This window comes from Triturus cristatus, chromosome 12 (assembly GCF_964204655.1).
Source record: "Triturus cristatus chromosome 12, aTriCri1.1, whole genome shotgun sequence".
NCBI lineage: Eukaryota > Metazoa > Chordata > Amphibia > Caudata > Salamandridae > Triturus > Triturus cristatus.
The window spans coordinates 470750047-470775796 of record NC_140595.1 but is presented as its reverse complement, the minus strand read 5'-3'; the positions used below and the strand labels follow the sequence as shown (position 1 = coordinate 470775796).

At 50.0% G+C, this 25750-nt stretch overlaps 1 protein-coding gene across 8 annotated transcripts in view; it reads right to left on the bottom strand.

Moving 5' to 3' along the window:
• Positions 1-25750, bottom strand: part of TDRD12 (tudor domain containing 12) — a 3486095-nt gene that overhangs the window by 890428 nt on the left and 2569917 nt on the right. For all 8 annotated transcript variants that reach the window (XM_085639447.1, XM_085639446.1, XM_085639448.1 and 5 more), the window contains one exon: positions 16661-16833. In XM_085639447.1, coding sequence (XP_085495573.1) covers positions 16661-16833 — 173 coding nt within the window. The remainder of the gene's footprint in view (positions 1-16660; positions 16834-25750) is intronic.

The window sequence follows — 25750 nt, the reverse complement described above, 5'->3', positions numbered from 1 at the left end:
ATGGATAAAGCGACTGCCGGGTGCCCTTCCCTGGCATGGAGTGGGCGCCAGCAGCACGCGAATGGGAGGAGGACCTCCGTGCTTGCCGCTTGTGGTGACCTGCCCTCGAATGACGTTTGCGGGAAAGGCCTCTGGGCGGAGTCCGATCCGGAAGGGAAGAGCGGCGTCACGAAGGTGCCGGACTGGACAGCCGTGCGGACAGCAGTTTCATACGGCGCTCTCTGAGCGATTTGGGCTTCATCCTCTGACAGGCGTCGCACTCATTGGAGTCGTGGAGCACGCCGAGGGACCACATACAGATGAGATGCCGGTCAGTGCCAGACATCGGACGCGCACAGGCTTCACAAGCCTGAAAACCTGAAGGCATTGCACACTGTTCCGGTGATACCGAAGGTGTCGAAAAGGCCTAAAAACCAGGCCAAGCAACTGCTGGTTTCAAGGGGCCACGTTGGGAAGCAGAAAAGGAGAAAACAGACGTCAGCGCGCCGGGAGGGGCATATATGGCTCCGCTGACATCACGTCCGTTGACGACGTCAGGGTGGAGTCGTGTGGCGCCACACCCGGCGCGCAGAGGTGCTGCTGCGGAAAGTTTTCCGGATCCAGTCTAACATCTGGGGATATTCTAAGTCAAGGAATCTGCGGCTAGACGTCTCGATCAGATATTGCCATAAAGAAAGGTCATGTCCTCCACTTTCCTGTAGGAAGATTGACCCTCATTGTTAGACCTGGTACCATTGGGGTGAATCATCCTTCATTCTTTACTGATTGCCTCCTCTGTTTTAGATATGTTTTGCTGGTTTAGATGCTTTGGGCACTGTGCCACTGCTATTCAGTGCAAGTGCTCCCTATGTTAAATTGATGTATTGATTAGTGACTCCATGATTGGGTTATTTGATTTACTTGTCAGACCTTAGTACACTGCACCATGTGTGCTCAGGGCTTGTATATCAAATGCTGCTGGTGGGCTTGCAGCACTGGTTGTGCCACCCACAGAAGCAGTTTGTAAAGTGTGTCTCAGGCCTGCCATTGCAGAGCCTGTGTGCAGTCTAGTACTGCCATGTCAACTTGGTAAGTGCACCCACTTGCCAGTCCCTAAACCTTCCCTTTTCTTCATATCAGACACCCCTAAGGTAGGCCCAAGGGCAGGGTGCATTGTAAGTATAAAGTAGGACATGCCCTGGTGTGTGTGACATGTCCTAATAGTGAATTACAGCCATTTTCGTTTTTCAATATTGCAAGGCTACCAGTCCCCATAGGCCAGAATGGGCAGTTTGATTATAACACCTTATAATCCTAACTGACCCCGGGAATATGGTAGAAATTCAAGATTAGCATGCCTGAACTCAGAATGATAAAATACAACTTTTAATAAAGTTGTTTTTAACATTGTGTTTGAAAATTCCATTTTTATAAAGTAGGTATTTTCTTGCTTAACTGTCCAAGCATGCCTCTGCTAGGTTGCGTTTTGTGTGTCTGGTTCTGTGAGTGACAGGGGCTGGGGGATTCCAGGAGACAGGGTGAGTCAGCACAGTGCTGAATAGACCTATCTGCATGTAGAGGGTGGGAGGAGATAGCACCTGGGTCTGAATAGGGCTGTGCCTGCCTTTCACAATGCTGGCTCCACCTCCTGTCTGATGTCCCTGCCCGACACTGTCAAAGGAAAGAAGGAGTCCTGTAAACAAAGTGCTCCAGGACTGCACAGAACTGGTTTGGACTATGTACAGGCCCCTCTGCCCTCAGAGGACAAAGGATTTAGTAGTATAAATATGGGGACCCAGACCCAAAGACTTTAGATCACTTCTAGAACAACAAGACGAATCTCTGCCAAAGAGAAGCACCAAAGGAAGCTGTAGGAGTTGGGCTGCCTCCCTGCCAGTGTGCTGGGTTGGCCTACAGTGGTGTATTCAGTGCCAAGGAGTGGAGAAGGAACTTTTAAAGAACTTTCATTATCTTGCAAGATATTACTCCAAGGGCTTGATTTGAGCTTGCCTCCTGACCGAAGTCTCAGGGATACTAGATTTCACCCCTTCTGTTTACCTGCATCTGGAACTTGCTGTTCTAGCTGCTACAGAAGGTATTTTGTAACACCGATGCCGTCTTTTGCATCAAAGATGTGAGCGCTGATCTGACTTGCAACGTAGACCCGACGCCGGCGAGGCTTGATTTGAGCTTGCCTCCTGACCGAAGTCTCAGGGAAACCAGACTTCACCTCTTCTCTTTACCTGCATCTGGAACCTGCTGTTCTAGCTGCTACAGAAGGAATTTTGCAACACCGATGCAGGCGAGCGACGCAGTCTTCTGCATAGAAGCCGTGAGCGCTGCTCTGACTTGCAACGTAGACCCAACGCCGGCCACCGTGCAACATCGATACCAGTGAACGACATTGTAAGCCTGCCATAGCCGCGAGCACTGCTCCGACTTGCGACGCTGGCTGCTGTGCAGCATCGACTCTGAAGCCGACATCATCGCAGAGCCAAGCGTCGACGAGGGTGGTCAAGAGTCCATCGATATCGTACGGAACCGTGGTTTCAGCGCCATCGTGACGTAACCTCTCGGGCCAGGAACTGACACCTCCCCTGCCTGCGCAAGCATCCAGGTCCCGACTCATCATCTCCCCTGAAGCAAGGGACCGACGCCGCAACGTGCCAATGACACCGCATCTCCCTGACGCCGTAAGCGGTCTTTGTTCTCGCTTTTCCAAGGTACTGTTCTTTGGGAGTTTGTTTTGACTCCAGGCCCGACACCGCGCACCTCGCGGTCGGCGCCGTACTTTGGGATTTCTTTGACCTTGACGTTGTGACAACTCCAGTTGGGGTTATCTGTTGCTAAAGACTGCTTTTAAGTGAATAACCTATTTTTTTAAACTATTTCTACCATCTTGAAGAATTATTATTGATTTCAGTATTGTGGATTGTTGTCGTTTATGGTCTTGTGATAAGTCTATATGAAGAACATTTATTTTTATAATACAACCTGTGTGATGTCCATCTGTAGTGTTGTCACTGTATTACTTTATGTGTTCACAAATGCTTTACACACTGCCTCTGAGATAAGCCTGTCTGCTCGTGCCAAGCTACCAAGGGGGTGAGCAGGGGTTATCCAGGAGTGTAATACCCTTTACCTGACTAGAAGCACGGGTCCCTTTTGGTCAAAGGTGCAAGCCATTGCCAACTAGAGACCCCCACTTCTAACATTGGTGGACAGCGTTGAGGATTTGGACTTGCATTTGTGATTCATATACAGTGATTGGTGGACACTACTAGTGAGTGCAGACCAAACGCGACCACATACTTTTTTGGTAGAATTCTTTTTTCCTTGGACTGTTATTTTTCCAGAGAACTGCCAATTCTTACTGCCATGTGTAGACCAGCATCTGGTGCACCTATGGATCTAGATTTTGAGGAAGAGAGGTTGGAAACCTACACTTTGAAACAGCTCAAGCCTCTCTGCAAGAAATTGAAAGTTGCTATACCAGGCATTTCCAAAAAGAATGACTACCAAAAGGCACTGAGGGCCTGGGTAGAAATCCCCCTGAGTTGGTGGTGGAGCCAGCTCGGGATGTAGATGAGCAACTGGATAGGCCAAAGTTTCCAGCCAGGGTAGGGGTACCGTTCGCACCTGGCAGTAGCATCTCTTCCAAAGACCTGTCCCCCAGAGAGCTGGAGGACAGGGAGAGAAATAGGGTGACAAACTGGAAAAGGCTAAGCTTAAGATGGAGAGTCAGAGGGAAATAGAGGATAACAAGTTGTCCTTGGAGAGAATGAGAATGGAGCATGAGAGGATGTTGAGGGAGTTGGAGATCAAGGCAAGGGGCTTAGAGACCAATCCCTCTGGTGGCAGCGCATCATCTGTGCCTTCAGAAGGCAGGGTATATATCCCCAAGGATGTCATCAAAGATTACCATAAGCATGAAGATATTGCGCAGTGGTTTGCAGCCTGTGAGATAGCAATGTTGGCCCACCGGGTCCCTGAGAAGGATTGGGTTGTGGGGCCACTTTGTGAGTGAGGAGAGGGATACTTTATTAGACCTACTCAGTGAAAATAAGATGTCTTATGCCCACATGAAGGAAGCCCTGATGACAAGGTATGGTTTGACCCCAGAACTCTATAGACAGAGGTTCAGGAGTTGCAAAAAGCTGGAGGCAACCAATTGGATAGAATGTGTATCTTTCTTTTGCAGAGCTATGGATGGTTGGGTGAAGGGTAACAAAGCGCTCTTTTGAAGCGCTCTATGATTGTTTGCATGGGAGCACTTGTCTGCTAATTGTTTCCCAGAGCTACGCCAGCACCTTATTGAATGAAAGTTAACTAACCCTAGGAAACTTGCTGAGGAGGCGGACGGCTGGGTCAGTACCAGGGTCCACAAGGGTCATGTGGGAAATTCTGCCAAAGGAGGGCAGGGTCCCCACCAGAAGAGTGGGGGGGGGGGACGACGACACAGATGGAGTTCGGGAAAGGGCCCCAAAGTTATTCCCAAAGGAACCAAGGGAGCAAGTTGCTGAACTTGGGACCTGCCTGAGCTGACCCATTGGCAGCTAGAAGATGGACCCTCCGGGGAGGAATTTTGTGCAGGAAGTGCCCTTCTCTATTGGTTTGCGCCAACAGGCGACAAACCAGGCAGCAGGTGATCAGTCTGGATTACTTTGGATCTACTGGAAGAACGACCTCCTGTATAGCGAGCCTAAGGTTGCTGAGCTTGGGTCAGCCTGTGTGCAGGTGGTACCCCAGCACTTCAGAGCCTTCCTACTGGAGTTGGCTCATGATGTGCCTTTAGCTGGACATCTGGGGCAGGACAAGACCTTTGAAAGGCTTGTCACCCACTTTTATTGGCCCCAGATGCAGAAGAGTTCAGACACTCATTGTAGGACATGTCAAACTTGCCAGGCAAGTGGGAAAAGTAGAAGAAAGCAAAAGGCTCCTCTCCAACCTTTCCCTGTAGTCAGTACCCCCTTTGAACGGGTGGGCATTGACATTGTGGGGCCACTGGACGCAAAGACAGCCATGGCCAACAGGTTTATCCTGGTCTTGGTGGACCATGCTACCCGGAAGCCATCCCACTCAGGACAGTGACGGCCCCCATGGTGTGACGTGCTCTGATGGGGATTTTCTCCATTGTAGGGTTCCCCAGAGAAGTGGTGTCAGACCGTGATACCAACTTCATATCTAATTATATGAAGTCCCTGTGGCAGAAGTGTGGTGTTACATACAAGTTCACCACTCCTTACCACCCTCAAGGTTCAACCGGACCCTTAAAGGCATGATTATGGGTCTTGAGGAACCTATGAGGCATACGTGGGACGTCCTCTTGCCATGCCTTCTTTTTCCTTACCATGAGGTGCCACAGAAGTCCTTAGGGTTCACTTCCTCTGAACAGCTATATGGACACCCGGTAAGAGACCTTTGAGTCTGGTCAAGGAAGGTTGGGGGGGAGGAGCCAAGATGGCGACCGGAGCAGACGCTTGAGCGCCCGGCTCCGTCGGCCCTTGGCCTCGGACTATCATCCTGACTCCTATCCTCGCCGATTTTCGAGGTGCAACGTGTGCGACGACGCGCTGACCGCGCCGCCGCTTTCCCGGAGTCTTAGCCCGCCCGGACGCCGGAGTTCTTGGTGCTTTTGTTCTCCGCACTGGACCCCTGCTCTATTGTGGCCTTGGTCGGCCCCCTGGAGGCTCCGCAGTTACCGGACCCGCTAGCGTAAACCTGAGCCCCGAGGTCCCGGTCCCACCTCACACCACGGACTGTCGCCGGATGAGCCGGGGGAGGGACGCCCGGACACCTCCTGCACCCCGCACCTGATGGGCTGGAGCTATAGGGTAAGCCCCGGTGCGGCGGGTCTCCTGCCCCGTTCTGTGGACCGCGCTGTGGGAGGCTGCAGACCCCCTTCTTCTATTGCCTAGTCGGCTGCAAAGAGAACCCGAGGGAAGGGCAGCGACTGTTGGCTTTTCCCTGTTGCGGCGCAGACCTGAGGGGAATTGCCTCCTTGCTACGACCCCCCCCCCGGCCACTGTACCGTTCTGTGGTAAAACATGGCGTTGATTGCCTGCTCGCGGCTGGGGGATGCTACTCCGGTCTCGCCCGCTGCCCGCTTCGCCCTCCCTCTACCAGACATCAGCTCCACAGTGCCGTCCCGGATTGCTACCGATGTGGGGGCGCAGCCTCCGCTGACATGCGGCTCCGTTCTGGCTGCCCTGCGGGACTTTCATCTACAAATGTGTCTTGGCTTGCAAGCGCTGAGTGAGCGGTTTGACTCCATACTGTCGGCTGCGGGTCGTGAGCACCCCGTTTGTGATCAACAAGGCGTGGGTCTGCCAGTGCTTTTGTCCTCTTGCGGGGACGCAATGGCTGTTTATGATCGTGCTACACTGGTGCCTGCATCTGGCTTTACCGGCACCCAGGATCAATCGCTCTCCAGCTCAATTGCGGATACTTTGTCTCCCCGTTCATTGCTGCCTGCTTCGTTGTTGCCTGCTTCACCGTGCCCGCAAGAGTATCCAGCAGAGCGACACCTGACGTCCTCGAGGAACCGTTCATGGTGGCCTACTGCTTCTTTTCTGTGGAACTCCTGTACTTTACATGCCAGGTCTGGACTTTATGTGGTGCACAAGGGGACCTCAATAGATGGTCGGCGGCCATTTTGTGACTCTACTTCACCATCTTCTCCCAAGCGGCCATATTGTCTTTGTCTGCACGGGGTGCGGGGCCTTCATGTAGGGGCTGGTGTAATCTTAAGCCCGCGATCGGGCCAGGGCTGAACTGACTTATATCGCCATGGTTTCACGGATGGGCTGGACTGGGACTGGAACTGTTTGCATATGTTGTGCGCACTCGTCGCGGTTTGCCCGTCTTCATTTAAATTGTTGTGACACGTTATCTTCACACGACCGCTTTTGGCGTAGTGGGTTCTCAGTGTGTGGAGGCCATAGCTGGCCGATGGTTTCGGGCGCTCTGGGGTAACGTAGGCTCCTCCCCACTTACCTCTCTGTTCTCTTATTTTTCTTTACTCTATTCCTACTTTCTCTCTTGTCTATATTTCGGGTTCATTGGGCGACAGGCACTATGCTGGGGGGGGGGCAGGCCGTAGCCTCCGCATTGGTGTAGGGTGGGGGGGTAATTCACTGTTTCTACTTAGCTCTATGGGCCTTTTTCTTTTATGTTTCTGCGCTATACTTGTTTCGATTCGGGGTCCGGGTGTGGGGTGGATTGAGTGGGGGCGGCTCTGGAGGGGTGCATATTTACTCATGTGACTATCCTGTTATATAACTGCATCGCCTCACTGCCTGAGATTTTCCTTCCATGACCGTTTTAATGATGCTGCTGCTCTCCAGTGTGGTGAAGCTATCTTGCGGACTCGAATCTCCTTGGTTCTTATTCTTTACTGATTTTTTCCCTGATAAAATTATTTTGAAAACCTTAAAATTAACCTTCACTTCTCCTTCCCCTGGTGTCAAGGATCTCTCCAGTGTATACCTCATGACTCGTTGCTAATCTTGACCGTGGATGCGCAGGGGATGTAATGTTTGTACCAGTGCTTAACCGTACCGTGGCCGGCCTGACGGTTGTAGGCCCGTATTTGTTCTTTTCATATGCACAAATAAAGGTTTTTAAAAAAAAAAGGAAGGTTGGGAGCAATCTCCCAGGAAACCTCCCCAGGATGTATAGTTACATGCTGGCCTTCAGGAACCAGACTCGGCGATTCAGACAGCTCACTCGGGCGAATCTGGAAGACAGCCAGGAGGAGATAAAATGGTAGTACGATCAGAATGCCACTCTGATTGAGCTTCAACCTGGACAGAAAGTTTGGGTCATGGCCCCTGTAGAGCCTTGTGCGCTCCAGGAGAGGTGGACCGGACCATTTGAGGTGGTAGAGCGCAAGAGTGATGTCACCTACCTGATGAACTTGCGGTCTCCTAGGAACCTTTTGAGGGTCCTTCATGTTAACTGCCTAAAGCCCCACTTAGAAAGGTACGAAGTGGGCATGCTCCTAGCGACAGATGACGGAATGGAGGAAGAGACAGAGCCTCTTCCTGACCTCCTGTCTGCAACAGAGCAAGATGGGTCAGTGGATGGTGTCAGCCTCTCTGCCACACTGACCCGTTGATCAGCAGCAAGATTGTCGCCAACTGTTGGGACAATTCTCTGATTTGTTTTCCCTGATTTCTGGTGTCACTGAGTGGTGCGTCCATGATGTGGACACAGGGGACAGTCCTCTTGTGAAGCACATGGCTTACAGAGTGACTGACAGGGTCAGAGCTTCCATCAAGGAGGAAGTCTCCAAGATGTTTGACCTAGGGGTGATTGAGTCCTCTAACAGTCCTTGAGCCAGCCGAGTGGTCTTGGTCCCAAAGGCTGCCACGCCTGGTACCACGCCCGAACTCCGGTTCTGTGTGAACTACCGAGGACTCAATTCAGTCACCAGGACTGACGCACACCAAATCCCCAGAACTGATGAGCTCATTGATCGGTCAGGGGCAGCACGGTACCTCAGCACGTTTAATTTAACGTCTGGGTATTGGCAGATCGCCTTAACTGATGGGGCCAAGGAGAGGTCAGCATTCTCCACACCAGATGGGAACTACTAATTCCGGGTTATGTCCTTTGGGATGAAGAATGCTCTTGCCACCTTTCAGAGGTTGTTCAACCAGGTGTTGGTTAGACTGGAGGATTTCAGTGCCGCATACCTGGATGACATTGCAGTGTTCAGCGCCAGTTGGGAAGAACACCAGCGCCACCTCTGGGAAGTGTTGATGGCCCTGCGAAGGGCAGGCCTCACGATCAAGGCAAGTAAGTGCCAGATCGGGCAGGGTTCCGTGGTGTACTTGGGGCACCAGGTGGTGAGCGGCCAGGTGGCGCCCCTACAGCCCAAGATTGATACCATCCTGGCATGGGAACCCCCAAGGACTCAGACAAAGGTGAGAGCCTTTTTAGGACTCACGAGGTACTACAGGAAGTTTGTCCAGGGTTATGGCAACGTTGTTGCCCCCTTGACTGAGCTGACTTCCAGGAAGCAGCCCAAGAAAGTGAACTGGACTGACACCTGCCAGAAGGCTTTTGACGCCCTGAAGACCGCCATGTGCACTGCACCCGTGCTTCAGGCGCCCAACTTCTCAAAGGAATTCATTGTTCAAACGGACGCTTCAGAGCATGGTGTGGGGGCTGCTCTATCACAGATTAATGAGGAGGGCCTAGACCAACCTGTAGCCTTCATCAGTAGGAGGTTACTTCCACGGGAACAGAGGGGGAGTGCAATTGAGTGTGAGACATTTGCTGTGGTCTGGGCACAGTAGAAGTTGAGACCATACCTGTTTGGGACTCACTTCCGTGTTCAGACAGACCACAGGCCCCTCAGACGGTTGATGCAGATGAGGGGTGAGAACCCAAAGTTGTTGAGGTGGTCCATTTCCCTACAAGAGATGGACTTTATGATGGTACACCGCCCTGGTACAGAACACGCCAATGCTGATGGTCTGTCCGAAGGAAGCTGTAGGAGTTGGAATGCCCCCCTGCCAGTGTGCTGGGTTGGCCTGCAGTGGTGTCTTCAGTGCCAAGGAGTGGAGAAGGAACTTTTAAAGAACTTTCATTATCTTGCAAGATATTACTCCAAGGGCTTGATTTGAGCTTGCCTCCTGACCGAAGTCTCAGGGATACTAGATTTCACCCCTTCTGTTTACCTGCATCTGGAACTTGCTGTTCTAGCTGCTACAGAAGGAATTTTGCAACACCGACGCCGTCTTCTGCATCAAAGCTGTGAGCGCTGCTCTGACTTGAAACGTAGACCTGATGCCGGCGAGGCTTGATTTAAGCTTGCCTCCTGACCGAAGTCTCAGGGATACCAGATCTCACCCCTTGTGATTATCTGCATCTGGAACTTGCTGTTCTAGCTACTACAGAAGGAATTTCGCAACAACGACACCAGCGAGCGACGCCGTCTTCTGCATCGAAGCCGTGAGCGCTGCTCCGACTAGCAACTTAGACCCGGCGCCGGCCGCCGTGCCACTTCGACGCTAGCGAATGACATTGTAAGCCTGCCATAGCCGCAAGCGTTGCTCCGACTTGGGACGCCGGCTGCTGACATCATAGTAGAGCCGATCGTCAACGTGGGTGGTCAAGAATCCATCGACATCGTGACATCGTACGGAACCGTGGTTTCGGCGCCATCGTGACGTCACCTCCTCTCCGGTCAGGAATCAGCGCCTCACCTACCTGCGCAAGCATCCAGGTCCCGATGCATCATCTCCCCCAAAGCACGGAACCGACGCCGCAACGCGCCAACGACGCCGCACCTCCCCGACGCCGTAAGCTGTCTTTGTTCTCGCTTTTCCAAGGTACTGTTCTTTGGGAGTCTGTTTTGATTCCAGTCCCGACGCTGCGCACCTCGCTGTCAGCGCCATACTTTGGGATTTCTTTGACCCGGACGTCGTGATAACTCAAGTTGGGGTTATCTGTTGCTAAAGACTGCTTTTAAGTGAATAACCTATTTTTTTAACTATTTCTACCATCTTGAAGAATTATTATTGATTTCAGTATTGTGGATTTTGTCGTTTATGGTCTTGTGATAAGTCTATATAAAGAATACTTATTTTTATAATACAACCTGTGTGGTGTCCATCTGTAGTGTTATTACTGTATGTGTTCACAAATGCTTTACACACTGTCTCTGAGATAAGCCTGTCTGCTCGTGCCAAGCTACCAAGGGGGTGAGCAGGGGTTATCCAGGAGTGTAATCCTCTTTCCCTGACTAGAAGTAAGGGTCCCTATTTGGTCAAAGGTGTAGGAAGGTGGATATCTGACTATGGTTACCCCCAACTTTTTGCCTAGTGTCTAGCTGGTTTTTCAACTTAGTTGGCCTGAGATCCTGCCATTCAGGGTCTCAGGCTGTCTGCTCTCTCTTTAAAATGGACTCCATGTACCCTAGGTACATACACAATTGGTAAGGATCACCTTATTGGACCCTGTACAGTGTACCCTAGGTACCCAGGGCATAGGTGTACCCTAGGCCTCCCAGGGGCTGCAGCATGTATTATGCCACCCCTGGTCTGACCTTCCAATCAGACACAACTGGCTGATCACTCAGCTGGGGCAAGGTTGTGTAATCACCCCTTGCTTAGATATAGTATACCTATATCTACCCTTAATATAGATACATGTGTACCTATCAGCCACTCCTATGGCAGGCCTTAACAATCCTGGAGGCAGAGTGCTTGGTAACATGTGAGATGGTGCTCTAGCATGAGCTGAGCCTGTCTGCAGCTTTCGGAACCATGTCCTTATAGCTGTTCTATGATATAGCTTACCATATACTCTTAAAGTGCCTTATAATCTTAAACGGTTATGGTAACTATGGTTTGGCTTTATCAAAACATGTTGTGTAAGGTGTCTAACACTTTGGAATAATACCCCCATCCCATTTCTGGGGATGAGGATATTATTCCTCCCTTCTAGAGGGAGAGACATGTTAAAATCCTACTTTGCTGTTTAACTCTCACCAAAGCCTCAGCATCACAAAATGGATGCTGCTGCCACAGACACGAGTCTGACCTCCTGCTGCTGGGAGCCCTCCCAGCCAGGGAGGCCTGGACAATAGGTTTCCTGCTTGGGGAGGTGCTAGCACCTCCCCAGACAGACTTTAGTGTATTGGGACAGGGAGGGCTGAAAGGAATGAGACATGCCTGGGGCACACAAGGTGTCCCATGCATAGTCCAGTTCAAACCGGTGCTGGGGCACTCCAGCCCCAGTCCTGGCGCGAAACTGGACAAAGGGAAGGGGGTGTAACCACCCGCCTCCCAGGTCCCACCCATAAGGCGTGACCTAGCAGGTAACCCAGCCCCCCAGATTAGTATAAGTGTGATAGCTGGGCCCCAGGAGATTAGATTATCCTGAACCTGCAACTTGAACAGAAACTCTGGACCTTCGACATTCGACGAAAGAAGAAGACTGAAGAATCTCCCTTGTGACCAAGGAGTGGCTACCCTGTGCAAACAGGCACCATCAAGAGACTACCCTTTGCTTTGCTGAAGTTCTACGAGGGACCGACTGCAGAGCCCAACCAGAGCCTTGACTTCCAGACTTCTCCGACCCTGATCCACATCCACAGCCGAGCTGAGATCCGTGGAGGCGACGAGAGACGTGGGACCGTCTACCTGGGAAAAGTGGCGAGTATCTTCCAGCGCAGCTTCTGAGGCACCCCTCGAAGTTGTGCACCGGGGATTGAGAAGCCCCAACCCCAAGCACCATCTGCACCGAAGATCAGCCCCCCACACTTCACGAGTCCTGTGTGGGGCCCTTCTGCATTTTCCTGCTTGCCGCGTCTGTCCGTTTGCTTGCCCGTTGGCTAGCGGCCTTTGTGACGACACACCTTGAAATATTCACTGCTGGTTTGGCTCCTCCAGACTGGCTCCCGCTTCCTTGCAAAAGAGAAGCACCCCAGACCTTCCTGGTCTGCACCAGAAGCAAGTCCTCAGTTCTTCGTAGGTTCCGCTTGCCAAGGCTTGGTGAGTCCTAGTTCCTAGACGCCGCCGACAGCAAGCGTCTTCGTGGGACAGCTCGCCTCCTGGTCCTGGTCGTCCTCGACGTCTCCTGGTACCAGTGGCTGCAGCGACAAGCTTCACCCTTCACCTGCAATCTTCACGACATCGCCTGGTTCCTTCCTGGTTCCACGAGGTCACTGGCTAGTGACCTTGACTCTGTCCCTTCTGCTTGCAGGTATCCTCTCTTCTTGATCCCAGCCTTGGGATCCACCGGACACTCTTCACTGACTGCCTGTCAGCAACTTTCCTTCAGGCATCCATAGAAGTCCATGACGAAACCCGACGCAAGTTCACACCTATGCACCCGCAGCCCGTGGGCTAGGTAACTTGGGTACTTCGGGGCTCACTAGGGTAGTGACTATCCTAGGGTCTAGTTTCCGAGTCTCGACTCTCTAGCTGCTTCAGAAGTGTCCTTAAACTGTTAATTTCTAACTGCTAGTAATTTTATCGACTTTTACACATTACGCGTGAGTGTTTCCACTCTGCACCTGAATCCCGTGGGCCTCCCACTTCCTAACTGTTGGTAGTGTAGTGTAGCCCCAGCGATTCCCTAGGCCTAGGCCTATTCTATTTCCGTGACAGTGGTCCTTATACCACTTCTTTAGTATATGGTTTGCGTGGCCCCTAGGGCCTAACTGTATTACTTACCTGTGTGACTTAATGTATGCTTGAATAAGACTGTGTTGTACTTACCTCTAATCTCAAAGAGTGCTGAGGGTTTGACTAGAATAAATACACTTTATTTTATATATATATCTGTTGTGGTGTCCTTTCATTTGGTATTCAAGGGATTATATATGGTATCACAGCTGGCTTCACATGCCATTCAGAGTTTAGCCTAAGACTGCTCTTGTCCATGCTACCACTAGGATAGCTGGTCTATAAGGTTGACTTTACAACCAATCACCATAAGGGTTGTTTGGACTGATATAAGGTGTACACTAGAACTAGTGACATCATACATCAGGCCAACTTCTCACAAAAGGTGCAAGCCATTGCCAACTAGAGACCCCCAATTCTGACACTCATACTTCGAGATAAATCGCCAGGCAGGAAATATCTGTCTTTAGTGGAGCTACCTCTGCATCAGCTCCACTGAAGGCAGTGAAACTTGCGGAACAGGCACAAAGTTTGATGTGCCCATTCATAAAGGCTTTTTTATTATTTAAGAATAACCTTTGAAAGCTAGAGTTTATTACTCAAAAGAAAAATAAATTCCGCCACTCACACCGAAAAGAGTTTTCTTCCCGCATGTGGGGGACTGTCATGCCTTGTGTGGCGGGACCTGCGCAGGTAAAAAAAAAAAGGCAAAGCGACTATCATCACAACCTGACAGCCCGCTGGCAGATGGGTCAGCAAGTCAGAAGTTTCTGATGGGGGAGCCAGCAGAGGCTCCACAACAGGAAACCCAGAGCATCATTGACTCTAAGGAGGGAAGTGTGTGTGAAAGTAGGATCTGCTTTCATGGTTACCCCCACTTTCTGTTTGTCTGACTGGGATCCTGCTAATCAGGACCCCGGTCACAGTGCTTCCTCCCTAAATTTGACACGGTAAGTATTTGGGTAACACCACAATTGGCTACTGGAGTACCCTTATAAGTCCCTAGTAAATGGTACGAAGGAACACAGGGCATAGGTACACCAGGGGACTCCTATGGGCTGCAGCGTGGCTTCTGCCACCCATGAGAAACCACTCAAATTGTGACTACAGGCCTGCACTGTAGCCTGTGTAAGTTGGTGTTTGCACCTCTAATGACAGATATAAGTTCCTATATATCAGAGGTCGCTACACTTAAAACCTTTAAGTCACCCCTCCAGCAAGCCTTTCAGTCCTGAAGGCACGGTGCTTGGTTATAAGTGTGAGGGTGACCCTGCATGAGCAGGACACCCCTACAAACCCAGAGTCGATTATCTAGGCTTTTTAAGTGTGGTCAGCCATTTTAATACATATAGTTGATATCCGTTAATACGAGATGCCTAAATATATAGTAGCTGCACTGAACCGGTCATGTTTGGTATCAAACATGTTGAAATCGTACCCCAACACCGATTACAGGGTTGGAAGCATGATCCCATGAGGGGGCTCCCATGAGGTACTCCCCTGTACTCCCGGTTACTGCCTTTCAGGGTATCAGAGCAAGCTAGAGCTGCTGCCGACCACAGACATGATTCTGCACTCCAGCTGCTGAGCTAAGCGTGAGCAGGGGAAAGTAGAAAAATAGGTTTCCTGTAGCAGGGAGGTGTGACCACCTCCCCAAGCAGGAGTCAATGTATTGGGCTGGGGTGGGGACGCTTGCCAGAGCCACCAGACTGCTTTAAAAGGCACATTTGAAGCCCTCCTTGCATACAGTTTGAACCAGTTCAGGGAGCTCTTGGCTCCCACTCTGGCGCGAAACTGGACAAAGGACATGGGAGTATATTCCCCTCTTTCCAGCTCCTCCTCTGGGAGTAACCCCTGAGTCATTCCAACTCTTTACCTAGGGTACTTAAGGGATTACCTGTGGGTGGCTGTTCAGATTTGTCGTGGGACAAGACCCAAGCCTAAAACCATGCTATTCTTCGACTGTCTGGACACTTGGACTTTGCCTGGAACCGAGACTGCATCAAGGAAGACTCCTATTGCTCCTGGTCTTGCTATTCTGCAAGACTTCTTTGTCATCTGTGTCTGTGCTTGTTCCAGGATCTTCAACAGACCCGTGGGCATCAAGTACACAAGAAGTGATCTCCCTTGGAGCGAAGAAGTCACTCCCCTGCATCTGCAGGCACCGCCACAAAGCTGACTGGTCTGCTGCTACTGACGTCCTAAGGACTTCGAAAGGCTCAGCAACATAGGTGGTTGTTCTGCAACTCCCTCGAAGCATGACCTGTCCTCTCAGCAAGTTTGAGGCCAGTATCCCTCGTCAGAACCGCTGGAACTGAACTCCTGTGCACCGCATCGACTTGCCGTTGCAAAGGCTTGTTGGCTCTGCACTCCAGAGATCTTTGGGCTCCAAAAAGCTCCAGCCTGAAGCATCTCCTGCAGCCAAGATCTTTTCCTGCACAGCGTCCTTTGCTCGAGGGACTCCCGTGCCTCTAGCCTATGGGTCGTCTTGATGGACCACTTTTGCTCCAGTGGGTTCCCCTGCTTGCTCGGGGCCTGCTCTGACTTGTCTGCTAGTGGTGGGTCACTTGGACCTTGCTGGTCCCGACACTACACCTATTTCTACGACTACGTTGGTTGCCGTTGCCAAGGCTTGGTGCCCCTGCAGAACACTGACCCCCTGGCTCTCGACAGCCGAGGTGGGACAGCTCGTGAACAGCTCCTGGTCTTCCACAGATTCGCCGAGTCCACACAGTAGCAACTCCAAGGGCACCATCAACTAACCTGCAGCTCCGACATCGGTAGGCATTTGTCTTCAGTGCCTCTGGGTCACTCCTGAGTGACAAAGAATCTGCCCCCTCTGCTTGCAGGTATCTCTAATCTTGAATCCACCTTGGGTGGTTCCTTGGGTCCCTGACTCTTCTACATCTTCTAGGTCCAGTCCTGACTTAATTCGTGGTTCGCATTCCACTATTTTAGTATATGGTTTGATCTCCCCCTAGACACCACTGTGTATGTGTGCTACTTACATGTTCTATTTCCAAAGCATTGTGTGTATTGTGGTTATATCTCTGAATAGGAGATATTGCAATGTGTTAGTGAGTGTTGATAATAAATACATATTTTTTATAACTACACTGTGTAGTTCTTTTTCACTTAACCTATACCATAAGATTAAGTACTGGTAAAACAAACTGCTTTACATTCCTTCTGGACTAAGCCTGAAGGCTGCTCTCCACAGCTACCACCTCAAGAGCTTTCTATGGTTGTCTGGATTAGTGCAAGATGCTTCACTTAAATAAGTGTGCACCATATACTAAGCCAGCCTCCTACAAAGAGGAACTCCAACTTAGCTGGAGCTGAGCCATTGTAGATTTAGGGCAGGTCTTCCATTCTGGCAAATTGTAAAGGATTCCTTATATTACTAATTAGTTCTTCAATATTGCCCCTCTTGCTTGGGAAAAGAAATGAAAATAGTAAAATCTAAATGTATCTTTAAAATATTGAGGCAGTCAGTCAGTGATGAAATAAATGCCAATACAGAAGACAGTACTTACACCGCAGGGCTAGACCTCTCGTTGCTAGCAGCCTCTTGTGCTTCCCTACATAGAGTTTTAAGCTTCTTAAGATGTTCGGGATTATCAACACCCATTCCAGTGGACAAGATTTCAGATCTAACGTTGTACTCATTTACAGATGTTTTTAAGTCTACAAGTTTAACAACGTGAACCTAGGAGTAAACAAAGGCGTAGAACAAGAGAGAAAACGATTAAATCATTAGGGAAACACTTCTCCCTATATCAACAAAACTTATTTGCATAGGTAAAAAGAATGAATACTTCTGCAAAGGAAACTATGTAGAACAGCTATATAGAGGTTAATCAAAATGGCACATTATCACACATATTCCACAACAGAAATAAAAGTGAATTACCAGACACAAAAAAGGAGCTGATTTGAGACCACAAGCACGGTTTTGATGCTTTAATGTTTGAAAGAAAACGTACAACTCCTCAGTTCTTATAAACAATACTTTGTTTACCGAGCAGATTATTTACCCAAGGAATAGCCCAGTGACCTGTCTTGGACTCAGAAACCTTTTTTATGCACTCATGGAGTCCTTCTGTTCTGCAGTGTCACACTGGCACTAAGCAGAACCAGTTGGATGCTAAAATGAAGTATGGTATAAATGTCAATGCCACCCCAAGCCCCCATGATATTTCCAGTCACTGAGGGCCTAAGAACACAATGAAGACTATGAGGGGAGCGGGTCGGAGGTAATGATTCTGAAAGCAAAGTATGCCTTAAAAGTAACATGGATAATGGTTGTTATTTCCTCTGCAGTCTTCGTCTTCAAATTATTTCATCAAAAATACCCCAAATGTTGGGATTTGCCACACAAAGCACACTAACAGATGTGTTTGACCAAAGATCTGTCAAACAAAGCCTCCACTCTAGCATCCCAAACTAAGCAACCGCGCTTTCCAAATATGTGTACAGATGACTAATTACCGGCTGACAGCTTAGTAGTAAAAGCCGACTCTCACTTAAAAAAAGTAAAAGATTGTTCTCCCAACTGCAGAAATCGAAGTGATAATAGCATCTGAAAGAAACACGTTAGTTATAGATTACTTACCTTAGAATTACCTCCAGGCGTCAGACTGGTTTGGGAAAGTTTTATGTCAGCAGTACCTGAGCATCAGAAGGTGGCCGTCATTGGCATTGTGTCGCCGGGATGACATCACGGTAGCTACTTAGACGCTGCCCTCGCGCGCCGACATCAGTTCTTTCTTTTTACGAGCCAGCCAGCACAGACCGGGGAAGACCAGTACCTCCGCCATTTTTTGACTAACTTTTTCTCTACTTTTGTCGACTCCTAAGGTGCACGAGGGATGCCCAGCTTCAAACTCTGCGATTCCTGTCATCAGATGATGTCGGTGACGGATCCGCACCGCGTGTGGCTTTTTTGCCTTGAGCACTGGCAGTCGGCTCCGCGCCGTTCGATGACCCGGTCGCGAGGGAGGTCGAGGGACCGGTCACCATCATTCCGGTTCCAAGTCTTCGAAGTCTTCGCACTCTGGGTAGGGTAAGTCAAAGCATAAGAAGAAGTCTAAGAAGCATCGTCGCATTTCGACTTCTCGTCGGTCGGCCGACCCGACGAGGGACGCGGGAGGTGCCCCCCCGCGGCTCCGCGCACGGAGCTCGAAGAGTCGACTCCGCGTTTCCTTCCCTTTCTGGGACCCGGAGCGACTCCCAACCACCTTCGTACGTTCTACGAGACTATGCACGCCATCTTTGGGTGGCCCGAACACGCCGGTGCACCTTCGGGCTGATGGACTCGGTTGGGGGGGCCTAGGTCTTCTCCGCCGGTGGCTCCGGCCCTGGCACCGCACGGCCCCCTTGGATCCAGACCTGTATCCAGATCGGCGCCAGTTGACCTCATTACGCCTCCACCGGTGCAGTTTCCTCCGGCACCACAACCGCGTTCAATGCCAGTCATCCCCCCCCCCCCCCCCCCCGGCCGGCATCGACCCTGGCCTCCATCCGGATGTGGACCCGGAGATGGACCGGCAGCGTCCGACGCCAGATCCGGCGCCGAGAAGAGTTTTTATGCCCCTGTTAACTCCTAGAGCGCCTTTTCAAACAGAATGGCACCCAGATACTGAAGAGGTGGCCTGGGAGGGTTCAGGTGACCCTCTAGCTGACCAGGACAGTGAACAGGCCTGGAGAGAGGAGCTGGGGGATGCCAGTGGTTTGGACACCTCGCCTGACCATGGGATGTTGTCTCCTCCTACCGTGAATATGGAGGAGGGAGCGTCGTACACAGTGGTGTTGCGTAGGGCGGGCGAGGCTCTCAACCTCGAGCTTCCTACTGTGGCAGTCAGGACTAACCTGACAGAGGTTCTTCAACCGGCTGCAAGCTCTTCAGAGCCCTTGCCTCTGTTTAATGAGGCCCTCACCAACATCCTTTTGGGCACATGGTCCAGCCCCAACACAGGGGCTCCCGTGGACAGGATGATTGCTCAGCGCCACCGTCCGGCTCCGGGCGACCCCTCTTTCCTTTCCCAACACCCCACCCCGGAGAGATTGGTGGTCCAAGCCTCCACTTACAAAAGCGCCTTCCCTACCCCTCCACCGGAAAGGGAATCCAAGAAGCTGGACCACCTTGGAAAGAAAATGTTCCCTTCCGCCAGCTTAGGACTGTGGCCCATAAACATTGCATGTCTCTTGGGCAGTTATTCCCACTCGGTGTGGGATACGGTGGGGCAGGTGCTGCCTCAGTGTCCGGAGGAGGCCCGGACAGTGCTCTACCAGGCTGTTGCCGCCGGGACAGATGCAGCGAAGTGTGCGATACGTTGTGGGCTGGACACCGCGGACTCTCTGGGCAGGACCATTTCAACGTCAGTAGTGCTTTGTCACTATGCCTGGATGAGGTTGACTGGTTTTTCAAGGGATGTCCAGAACACCTCGATGGACAAGTCCTTGGGCCTCTCCACAAGCCTTGCGCAGTCTGCTTTTCGCCCCTCTCATGGCTACGGAAGAGGTGCTCCGCTGTGTCCCGCCACAAGCCACAGCAAGTTACCCAACCTTCGCGCGGCCGGAGACGTGTGGACAACAGTCGTGCTTCCGGGGGCCGGCAGGCAGGCCAGTCCACCAACCCCCCCCCCCCACCTCCCCCCCCCCCTCTGCAGAAGCCTCCAAACCCTCCTAGTCCAACCTTTCAGGCCCATCAAACGCCAGTGGGTAGCAGGATCCGCCATCACCTCCCCTACTGGTGCACCATCACGTTGGACAGGTGGGTTTTGCACAAAGTCCGAAGGGGCTACTCCCTCCACTTCAAGACTACCCCTCCAGCCATGCCACCAAGATACCACCGCCCGTCGGAGGATCATCTGGCCCTTTTCCAGCAGGAAGTTACGGCTCTCTTGGCCAAGGGAGCCATCAAGTGCGTTCCTGTCCCAGAAGTAGGTCGTGGTTGCTACTCCCACTACTTTCTGGTCCCCAAAAAGGACAAGGGCCTGCGTCCTATCTTGGATCTCTGGGAAGTCAACCGCTTCCTCTGGAAGGAGAAGTTCAAAATGTTGACGCTTGCTCAGTTCTTGTCTGCCCTCAATCCGGAAACCTGGATGGTAGCAATGGACTTGCGAGAGGCTTATTTTCACACCCCCGTCCTCCCGACTCACAGACGTTACCTGCGGTTCACGGTATCCACGAGCATTTCCAGTTTACCGTGCTCCACTTTGGCCTTACCAGCGACCCTCGGGTGTTCATGAAAGTGATGGCGGTGGTCGCAGCTCATCCGCGCAGATCAAGGGTGTCACTCTTCCCCTATCTCGACGACTGGCTGTTGAAGGCGGGCTCGCCCAAGGCAGTCGTCTCCCACCTCCAGACTACGGTCGACCTCCTGCCTTCGCTGGGGTTCTCTGAAAAAGGAATGTCCTCTGGGAGTTATTTGACCCTACCTTCACAACATTCTATCACAAATGAAGTCCTATTTCAAACAGCAAGCATTCATCATTCAACAAGAAGGATCACTGTTAAAATCAATTGTCAATGTATGGGCACAGAAACATACAAGTTATACATTGATATAATCAATTTATTAAAACTATAATACAAGATTAAATAAACATTTCATACAAGAAGGAAAAGAAAATTCCTTTTCCCTCACAGGACAGCAATATCAATGACAATAACACAAGAGTTAATGAAGACATTAAATTTTGTCATCAGGTACCATAACCAATACCAAAAGCTATACAAAATCACTAATATATCGCATTTCATCTACATTTGGAGTAAATTAAGAGCGGTGAGTTTATGGGAAACAGGTGTCGACGCGTTTCGAAGGTATAGTATGGTTAAACCTTCTTTTTCAAGACTACAGTGTATTGTACTCTTGCAGATTAAAATATCTATAGTGCGCTATTCTTAGGAGTCAAAACACTATTTGGCCACTAATACGTAGGTCCAATTTTCTGTTTGAAGGAACCCAGAACTGATTTGCATTTATATGCACTTCTCTATGATGGAGAATCTGCTATAGAATTGGTTGTGGGGGTTCGTAGACCAGTTGCAAAATACGCTGGACTGGTCACCTCCTTGGGTCAACTGGTTTAGTTTGCCTTATAACCGGTTTTCCTTCTTGCACGGGGCGGGATAGCCATCATTAAAATGTTAGTATTTGCCAGTCTTTTTTATGGGTCCTTGTTACGCTATGGCCTTTTTTTTTTAGCACCGGCAGGAAACGGGCAGTGTTTTAATTCTTTCGTCTCCGTGCTTCGTCCGATAGTACGGAGATGAAAGAATTAAAACACTGCCGGCAAACACTAAAATTTTAATGACGGAGATCCCGCCCCTGTGCAAGAGGGAAAACCGGTTATAAGGCAAATTAAACCAGTTGACCGAAGGAGGTGTACAGTCCAGCATATTTTGCAACTAGTCTACGAACCCCCACAACCAATTCTGTAGCAGATTCTCCATCATAAAAGCGCATATAAATGCAAATCAGTTCTGGGTTCCTTCAAACAGAAAATTGGACCTATGTATTAGTGGCCAAATAGTGTTTTGAGTTCTAAGAATAGCGCACTATAGATGTTGTAATCAGCGAGCGTACAATTCACTGTAGTCTTGAAAAAGAAGGTTCAACTATACTATAACTTCGAAACGAGTCGACACCCGTTTACCATAAACTCACCGCTCTTAATATACTCCAAATGTTGATGAATTACGATACATCAGAGTGATTTTGTATAGCTTTTGGTATTGGTTATAGTACCTGATGACAACGTTTAATGTCTTCATTAACTCTTGTGTTGTGTTTTTTTATTTTATTTGTGTTATTGTCATTGATATTGCTGTCCTTTGAGGGAAAAGGAATTTTCTTTTCCTTCTTGTATGAAATGTTTTTTTAATCTTGTATTATATTTTTAATAAATTGATTATATCAATGTATGACTTGTAGGTTTCTGTGCCAATACATTGACTATTGATTTTAACAGTGATCCCTCTTGTTGAATGATGAATGTTTGCTGTTTGAAATAGGACTTCATTTGTGATAGAATGTTGTGAAGTTAGGGTCAAATAACTCCCACAGGACATTCCCTTTTGAGTTTCTGCTTGAATCCTAGTCATTTGGGTTCCAAAGGGTCCCTCTCTTTTTTAAGACGTTCGCAGTGGTTCTCCATCAATGTGCCGAAGTCACACCTGATTCCTTCTCAGAAGCTCCTCTTCATCGGAGTGGTTCTGGACACGACGCCGTTTCGGGACTATCCTCCCAAAAACGAGTCCGGGACATTCAGGCTATGATTCCGATCTTTCAGCCTCTGTCCCGGGTTTCAGTCAGAATGATCCTGAGGCTGCTGGGCCTCATGGCCTCCTGCATTCTGCTGGTCGATCATGCCAGGTGGCATATGCAGGCTCTGCAGTGGGACCTGAAGTTCCAGTGAGCGCACCATCAGGGGAATCTGTCCGATTGCGTCCAGATCTCAGAGGGTAATGCACAATTGCAGTGGTGGCGCACGAACCAGGATTGGATCAACGGCAGATCCTTCTCCCTTCCCCAACCAGAGTTTACAATGGTGACAGATGCGTCACTTCTGGAATGGGGCAGCCACATGGGAGAGGCGGAGATCAGAGGCCTCTGGTCTCTAGCGGAGTCCGGCCTCCACATCAACCTTCTGGAGCTCCGGTTGATTTGTCTTGCACCGAAGGCATTCCTTCCCTCTGTCTGGGGACGAGTAGTGCTGGTGTTCAAGGACAACACCACCGCCATGTGGTACTGCAACAAACAGGGCGGGGTCGTGGACCCTATGTCAGGAGGCTCTGCGCCTCTGGACATGGCTGGAACATGAGGGCATTTCCCTGGTGGTTCAAAACCTGACAGGTTTCCTGATCGCCAGGGCGGACAAACTCAGGTGCATGATGGATCACAAATGGCGTCTTCACTCGGAGGTGGTGCAAGGTCTCTTTCGGCAGTGGGGAGAGCCTTGGTTAGATCTATTCGCCAACGACGAGAAAGCGTAATGTCAGCAATTCAGCTGGTTGGAATTTCTAAGGCGGCACTCGCTAGGCGACGATTTTCGTCACGAGTGAAGTTGCGTTCTGTTGTACGTCTTTCAACCTATACTACTTCTGCCCTGAGTACTGAGGATCAGGTGCGACCGGGCCCAAGTCATTTTTGTGGCTCTGGATTGGGCACGAAGAGTCTGGTATCCCGAGCTGCTCAACATGGCCATCAATCCTCCGATCCGACTGCCTCTTCGGGAGGATCTTCTGTTGCAGCAGCAAGGGATGGTCCTTCACCCGAACCTGTCCAGCCTCCACCTCCTTCCGTGGAGATTGAGCGGCGGCAGTTGACGTCGTTTGACCTGCCTCCCGAAGTTTGCGATGTAATATTGGCAGCCAGGCGTCCCTCCACTTAGACGATATACGCCTGTCCGTAGAACAAATTTGTAGCATGGTGCACAGCAAAGGCTGTGGATCCTCTCTCTGCCCCTCTTTCTGAGGTTCTCTTCTTTCTCCTTTCTTTGGCCCAGCAGGGCTCTGCTCTGGGCACTATCAAAGGCTATCTCTTGGCCATTTCGGTCTTCATTTGGCTTCCAGATCAGCCATCTCTTTTCAAGTCCCAGGTTGTTAATCGATTCTTGAAAGGCATAACTCATCTCTTTCCTCCTATTCCTTTCGTTAAGCCTCAGTGGGACTTGAATCTAGTCTTAACTTATTTGATGTACGCTCCCTTTGCACCACTTCACAACTGTCCTTTGAGGCTTTTAACTCTCAGAACTGCATTTCTGGTGGCCATCACTTCTGCCAGGCAAATGAGTGGGCTCCAGGCTCTTTCTTCGAAGCCTCTTTTTCACTCTGTGCGTCTGGACAAAGTTGTCCTCAGAACCCGTCCATCCTTTGTGCCAAAGGTTGTCACTGCCTTTCACATAGGCAGATCATCACTTTGCCCACTGTCTTTAAGCATTCGCATCCTTCCGAAGAGGAAGAGAGCTTCCACTGTCTGGACCCAAAACGTGCGCTGTCTTTAACTAGGCCGCACAAAAATGTTCCGGGTGAATGACCAGCTCTTTGTTGGCTTTGTGGGCACCGAAAAAGGTACGGCCGTACACAAACGGACTATCTCTCGGTGGGTCGTTTTGTGTATCAAAGCCGGTTATTCTCTGGCGAAAAAGGAGCCTTCAGTGAGGGTGCGCGCCCATTACGCCAGGGCGACAGCAGCCACTACTGCTTTGGGGCGGGGAGTTCCTCTAAACAAAATCTGTCAGGCAGTTACGTGGGCTTCGTTGCACACCTTTACGAAACACTACTGTCTGGACAGTCAAGTCCGGAGAGACGGCTTCTTTGGCTGTTCTGCTTTCCAGGACTTTCTGATGTAATATTGGTTCGCAGACCCACCACCGGGGTTGGTATTGCTGGGGTATCTATTCTAAGGTAAGGAATCTATAACTAACGTGCTTCTTTCAGATGAACAAGTTACTTACCTTCGGTAACAATATATCTGTAAGAAACATTAGTTAGGTACAGATTCCTTCACGCCCCACCCATCCTCCCCGTTCTACAAAATGATTTTTAGAGTTAAGGATATCCTTTCAGAGCCCTAGTTTTGTGCACCAGTGGTCAGTGTCTTGCATGGCTCTGCGTTTCTGGCGCAGAAAGTCATGCACAGAACCAACATTAGCGCGCGAGGGCGGCGTCTAAATAGCTACCGCGACATCATCCCGGCGACAGACGCCAACCATGGACGCGGAGCCGACTGACGCCACCTTCCAACACGCAGAGGTACTGCGGACGAAAAACAGTCCGGATCCAGTCGGATGCCTGGGGGTAATTCTAAGGTAAGGAATGTATAATTAACTAATGTTTCTTACAGATATAACATTACCGAAGGTAAGTAACTTGTTATATAATCGCAAGAAGAGATTGCTATATCTTGAGTAACTAAAATACCTTTGGAAAATAACCTGATCCTCAAATCCCATTGCGCGAGCATAAAGGAACATGTATATTTAATGTCTATTCCCTCAAAACACTGTAAAACTACTGACACGTCAAACAAAGAACACTCCCCTGATTTCTTAAGATAAGGGTATACATCTGCAACAATGTTTCACAGTCGATAGTTATACATTCTAGAGACAGATGCTGGTACCGCGATTGTAAACTAAAGCTTTTTGCACAGGGAACGCTGGGGGGAAGCGAAAGCATTTTCTACACAGGGAATCATTGTTTTTACAGATTGTTTTATACATACCCGTTATTGTGGCAACTTTTTGTTCCTGATCCACTTGACGGCCACCATCACAATGTTTTGGTGGAGTGCGGTCTAGTGATTTTTGGGTGTGAGGAGGGGCTATAAATCTTGCATCAGAAGCAGCCATGCATTATATGGAGGTAACGCGGTTGAAAACAAAAGTTTTTTTTGTTGTTTTTCTTTTGGCACAGGGGGCACTGAGGCAACAAAAGCATTTATTGCACAGGGAATGTGTGTGTGTGTAGGGGGGAGTACGTTTTAACATCATTGTTTTATACATACCTTTCCTTGTGGCAACTTATAGCTCCTGAACCACTTGACGGCCACCATGACCAAGTTTTGGTGGTGTGCGGTCTAGTGATTTTTGGGTATGAGGAGGGGCTATAAA